This window comes from Camelus ferus, chromosome 9 (genome assembly GCF_009834535.1).
Source record: "Camelus ferus isolate YT-003-E chromosome 9, BCGSAC_Cfer_1.0, whole genome shotgun sequence".
Taxonomy (NCBI): Eukaryota; Metazoa; Chordata; class Mammalia; order Artiodactyla; family Camelidae; genus Camelus; species Camelus ferus.
The window spans coordinates 21,737,917-21,743,916 of NC_045704.1; the positions used below are offsets into that span (position 1 = coordinate 21,737,917).

At 49.8% G+C, this 6,000-nt stretch overlaps 1 protein-coding gene across 1 annotated transcript; it reads right to left on the reverse strand.

Annotated features, from left to right (window-relative positions):
* Positions 1 to 2,883: 2,883 nt before the first annotated feature.
* Positions 2,884 to 5,662, reverse strand: FFAR2 (free fatty acid receptor 2). Its single transcript, XM_014559010.2, has 3 exons — positions 5,555 to 5,662; positions 5,089 to 5,162; positions 2,884 to 4,548 (listed from the first exon to the last, which is right to left on the reverse strand). The coding sequence occupies exon 3, from the start codon at positions 4,539 to 4,541 to the stop codon at positions 3,546 to 3,548; it is 996 nt and encodes a 331-aa protein (XP_014414496.2). The 5' UTR covers positions 4,542 to 4,548; positions 5,089 to 5,162; positions 5,555 to 5,662; the 3' UTR covers positions 2,884 to 3,545.
* Between the last annotated feature and the right edge of the window lie 338 nt (positions 5,663 to 6,000).

Consider the following 6,000-nt stretch of genomic DNA (forward strand, 5'->3'; position numbering starts at 1 on the left):
CTTCAGTGGTGGGCACAGATACCAGAGTGATCATCCTAAATTGGAAATCAGATTATTTCACTCTCCTGCATAAAATCCTCAAATGGCTTCAGAAGCTCTTGCGGTAAATTCATTCTTCTCTTTGGGGCGTAAAACACTTTGCATGGTCCGGTCCCTGCCGACTTCCTTGACTTCCTCTTTCACTCTCTTCCCATTCACAGTATTCCAGCCCAGTGGTTCTCAAAGTGCGACCCCTGAACCACCAGCATCAGTATCCCCTAGGATTGTTGGAAATACAAACTCTTGGGTCCTGTACCAGACCTAGTGATTCTGAAACTGTTCGGAGGAAAGACTGCAATCTGTGCTTCAGCAAACCCTCCATGTGATCCTAATACATGTATGAGTTTGCAGACCGCTGCTCTAGCACCACACTGGCCTTCTCTCTGCCCCTGAGATGCTCAGGTTTTCTCCCTCCTCCAGGGCTTTTGCACCAGTGGTTCCTGTTTCTAGAATGCTCTTCCCTTGAGCATTTGTATGCAACTCTTTCTCATTGTTCAGATCTCAGCTGACCACCATTGCCTCAGGAGAATCTTCTAAAACCTCTCAACCCCTCTTTATACTTTCTTCCGTATCCCTGTTTTGGTCCACATTCTAAAATTATCTTGTTGTTTGTTTACTTGTTTATTAACGATTTTTTCCCCACTAGAATGGAAGCCCCAGGAGGGCAGGTACCTTGTCTCTCATACAATCTGCATCCTCAGCGCCTAGAAAAGTATCTGGCTTTTAGTAGATAAGTAGATAAAAACCAATATGTGTATTTGCTGAGCAAGTGAATTACTAATTTCCCAGTAAAGAAAGTGACTTGATGAAGATCAAATACTTGTTAGTGAGTAGCTAAAGCTTCACCCTGAAAGTCTCAGACCAGGGCTAGAAGTTTCCTTGCACTTTTTAGCAGGCGCGACCTGGTCCCTAAAATGGTGGGACTCTCCGAGTTGGAAGGGGTCTGGCCGTTCACTGGTTCAGCCCTTATCAGATGTGTGAGCTTCCTCCACGTCCCAAGTTGAGTGTTTTGTATCTTCTACCTCAATATTCCTGGAGACCGGGAGTGATTACCTTGCTGAGCCCTGGCTGTTGAAGATGGAACCCCCTGCTGCTTTGGCCCATGGTCCTTGTTCTTCTCTTTGGGGCTGCAGAGAATGCATCTTCTATAAAATGAACCTTATCTTGTTCCAGCCATGTGTTCAGCCTTCTCTAACTGGCTTCTTATATGCCAGTGAAAAAAGCAGGCACTTTGGAATCCGGAAGACCTGGATTCAAACTCCCTCCCACTATTGACCTTGGAAAGTGCCCTTAGTTGTCTCACGCTTCTTCCCTAGAACAGTGCCTGGCACTTAATGTGTATTGTTATTGTTATAATTATTATTATTAGGTTTTAAATCTCCAAAACATTTGGTCAATTTAGGGGCTTGATTCTTTTTAAGTTCACGTCCTTTTTACAAATGTGCTGCTTAGCGCTCGGCATGCTGCTGCTTATCCCCAGCACAGTGAGATTATCATCAGCTTGTTTGCACTCTGTTTCTTTTAATGCCCCCCAAAATCAAATCAGCTTTTTTGGGGGGAAGGTGTAATATATCACAGATGCATAGGAAGCTCACAGTCAGCTGAAAATCACAGATTTTTTTTTATACATTACTGTCAAACCATCCTATGTAGTTGACCATCTAGTATGTTATTTCCATTATTTAAAATTTCTACTTACTATGTTTCTTTTAAGTGGGAGTACGTCTGTGTTCAGATGGGTTGATATCTTAGAGCTAAATACCACTGTAATTTCTCAGCAATTTAATCTATGCAGTCTCATTTGACTTCTCAGAATAACCCTGAGAGGCATGCAGTATCCTCATTAGTTTGGTTTGGAAATGGAGGCTGGAGGTTGTGACTTGCTCAAGGTCATCCAGTTAGTAATCAACACTGAACTCAGAGCTCTTAAGACACCAGTCCGGTGTTGTTTTGAGGAAGGGAAACAGAAAATGAGCTCTCGGTTGAGTGGGAGTAAGGAAGGAAGCCTTTCTGGAGAAAGTGACTATTGAGTGGCGTTTTGCAAGAGGGGAAAAAGTAAGCAATCGGAAGATGGAGCCATGTGGGGTTTAGGTGAGGGGGGATTACAAGCAGGGAAGGTCTCTGAAGAATAATTCCTTGGACAGTTTGGGCCCCTGAACTAGGCTGGTGATTCCTGACCTCAGCTGCCTAGCATAATCACGTGGGCTGCTTTTTAAAGCTCATCTGCTGGGCGGCACCCTCAGAGATTCCAAGTCAGTAGGGTTAGGGTGGCCATCTGTATTATTTTTTTACGTCTGTGTGATATTCTGATGTGTAGCCTCTGGTGCAAACCACTAGGGTAGGTGCTGGAGGGCCTACTAAGTAGAGAGTGCTGTCGAGGGGTGCTTACTGCGGAGAAATGAGTTAGGCAGGTGGAACTGGGAAGGAGGAGAGGATACAAAGCAGGCAGTGAGATGATACGATTTGAGTTCTTGGGAGGAAAACTTTTGATGATAGGAAAACTCTGCAGGTTTCTAAGTGGGAAGGTAAAATGTTTTAAGCCCCTGTGATACATTGATAGCTTTGAGCCAGGACTCACCTCATCCTCTTTCTGAGTCCAGTCTCTATTCATCAGTCTAAACAGGAGTCCATCAGTACTCACTCCATGACTCACTTACCCCACGTCTTTATCTTAACATATTTCTGTGGTTTCAGATGCACCGTCCTCTCCCTTTGCTGCTGGGTCTGGTTCTCTATCCCATTTTTGCCCTCCTTGTGCTTGCAAAAATGTTACAAAAATTGTGGACGCTCTCTTCAGAGTTTTATAATCTTTATTTTCAATCTGCCACCCCAGACTGTCTTTTCCTGTGCTAGTCAGTGTTGACCTCTAACTGATGGGTGCCAAGCTGGATTCTGACCTGTGGGTGGCGCCATGGAGGGAGAAGATAAGACCCAGACCTCAGGTGGCTCCCAGATTAATGGGGGAGACAAAACACACACACACACACACACGGTGACGACTGGATCATACTTACAAAGCAGCGGGTCAGATGGACACCGTCCACACCTAGATCATTAGAGGTCTGAGCCCCAGTCCTCTCTCCTAGTCCCCTTGGTTCACAACCTTCCTACATCTTCTTTGACCTCATTTTCTATTTCTCTTCCATCTGTTTCCCATTGGCTTCTTTCCAGCACCAACGGCTAGGCCAGTGTGTGGGTGGTGTTTCAAAAGATTGCGTTAGAACTCTCTCCTTCAGTTCCTGACCACCTCACAAGGACTGAATTTGTATTACCTACATTGCTTCTGAAACTCTGGTCTGATAGTGCTTCTAGGCCCAACCATTTTCTTCTTTAGTCATGGAGCTGTGTTCCTTTGGGAAGGAAAATTCAGACAGGAAGGGATACCAAACCAGTGAGACAGATTTTGACAGTCCCAGCATCAGATTGGGTCTGAGGATTCCTGAATCTGAGACAGGAACCCTCACGCTCTCCCTCTCCTGTCCTGCTCAACTCATCCAGGGACATCCCTAGTCCGTGGTGAAGTCAGAACTTGGCCCTCCTTCTGCTTGACTCACACCCCTGTCCCCATTCGCCACCGCCACCTCCGCTGTCTGCCTGCCTCTGCATCCCAGCAGGGAGGAGCCCTGATGCCGCAGTGCCTGCAGCCCTTTCCCAAAGGTCCTGCGCACGACCGAAGAAGAGAAATAGAAAAGCAGAGGGTCCAGACCGGCATTGAGGGAACTGAATACCACAGCTTCCGCCCGCCATTTGGGGCTTTCCTTCGTGTGAAACCCCACCAGGTGGGAGATGTTATAGGGCCCGAAGCACACCAGGAAATTAAGGAGCGAAACGACAGCCAGCCCCACCGCTCGGCGCCGCCTCTGGGCCCCCACGTGGGGCTGGGTGAGCATGATCCACACAAAGCGCCAGTAGCAGAAGATGGTGACCACCATGGGGATGAAGAAGAGGACGAGGCACAGCTCCAGCCGCACGGGAAGCACCAGGCGCAGCTGCTCTCGGGTGAAGTTCACATAGCAGGTAGTCTCGCTCACATCTGTGGCCCTCTGGGTTGAGTTCAAGTACTGAACGACGATCACGACGGTGCAGTGACCAAACGACAAGGTCCAGGCGACCAGCACAGCAATGACCCCGTACAGGGGCCGGCGGGACAGCTTGTACCGCACGGGGAAGGCCACTCCCAGGTAGCGCTCCAGGCTGATGCCCGCCAGCAGCCACGTGCTGCAGTAGGTGCTGCTGTAGAAGCCGAAGCCCATGAGGGCGCAGACCAGCTTGGGCAGATACCAGCGGAAGTCAGACGCCGCCTCGATGATCTTAAAGGGCAGCAGCAGCAGCAGCAGGAGGTCCGCCAGCGTCAGGCTGAGCAGGAGGATGTGGATGGGGGCAGGGTCAGGCTGGCGGACCCGCCCCACGAAGGCCCGCAGGGCCAGGAGGTTGGCAGGGAGACCGATGAAGAAGATGACAATATAGGCTGCGAGGATCAAGGAGTTGTGCAAGTTGGGCATGACTGTTCTGGAAGAGGGTGAGAGAGGGCAGGGTCAGGAGGCCCCACGCACAGCCTGCAGACCCCCCTCGGGTTCGGTCTGCGGACCCCCTCCCAGGCGCTGTCCTTGCCCCAGGTCACGGCTTTCTGCTGTTGCTACCGCTCGCTCGCACCACCTGCCAGAACTGCCCAGAGCAATTATTGACTTTGCCTGGGGCGGGATATTAAGCGGTGGTTATTACGTTTGCCATCCTGTATCTCTGGGGGAGACCAACCCTTGGCTTCCCAAGGGAATTCCCCCTCCGGTTTTCCCAGCCTCTCTCTTCTCCTCACAGACAGACACAGGAAGTTACTGTTTTCCGTTTCGAACTTTCTTAAGCCGTTTCCTCAGTCAGAGACCTGCAGAGAGAAAAGGCAAGCCTCACCACAGCGAGGAGGGAGCTGTAAGAGGCCTCTCAGGAGAACTCGGGCTGTGAAAACCCAGGCTGGGCCACCCTGCGCTGGTTTCTCCTCAGGACCCCGCCGCCCGCCCAGGAAGCAGGTGCCCAGCCCCCAGCCCATCTCCCTACCTGCTTTCCTCTCCTTTTGCAGAACGAAGGCGCTCCTCCACCTTTGCCTCCCCTGTCCAGTACTGACTCTGGGGCTGTATTGAAAGGGGGAGCCTAGTGAAACACGGTCCTTTGGGGCTGGTCCCCCAAAAGACTCCAGAGAATATTCAGAGAAGAACACAGATGGTAACTGGCTCCTGAGCCTGGTGTTTTGACAATAAACAGAGGAATTCTTCTTAATGGGGTAACTTGGTTTCCACTTGGTTTGTAACCCTTGCTGCCCACACACAGTCAGGCCTCTTCATCCTCTCTCCAGGCTTAGGGGCTGGTCCGCGTTTCCTTGCCCCCGCTGGCTCTGTCTGTGGATATGATCTTTGCATTTGGTTTCCAACAGACTTCCTCCAGCTCCCCCCAACATTTCCCCTCCAGTTCTGATCCCGGCATCACTTCCCAGAGCGCAAGCACTAAGCTAGCAGCCTTGCCTTGCCTTTGTTCCGGATAGATGGCTCCTTGGGATTTGTCCTGAAGGAAAATCTGAAAGCTCCTGGGAGAGAGGAACAGAGCTTTAGCCACTGCTACTGCCCATTTCACACAGGAAAAACTTGTAAGGAACCTGGCTGGCAGAAAGCTTTTATACAAGCCCAAGTCACATGACTGGGGAGAGAAGGTCAGTAACTGAGCACTGTCTCCTCTCAAACCCAAAGGAAAGGGCACTGGCATCTTTATTCTCCCCCTAGAGATGCTCATTCTGATTTCCAAACCCAGGTTTTCTGCCCTTAGTTCCTGAGTGTTTTTCTCAATCCCAGGCATTTTTCCCATTTCTCAAGTCAGATCATCTCATCTCCTCTTTTCTAGGTGATTTTTTCTGTAAGTTCTCACTCTCAGAAAGGATTTTCTACTTCATTTTATTCTTCAGCTTTCCCCTTTCTGTAT

What these genes read in the sequence shown, in the direction of transcription:
- FFAR2 (XM_014559010.2), bottom strand. Translation starts at nt 4,541, where the DNA reads ATGCCCAACTTGCACAACTCCTTGATCCTCGCAGCCTATATTGTCATC.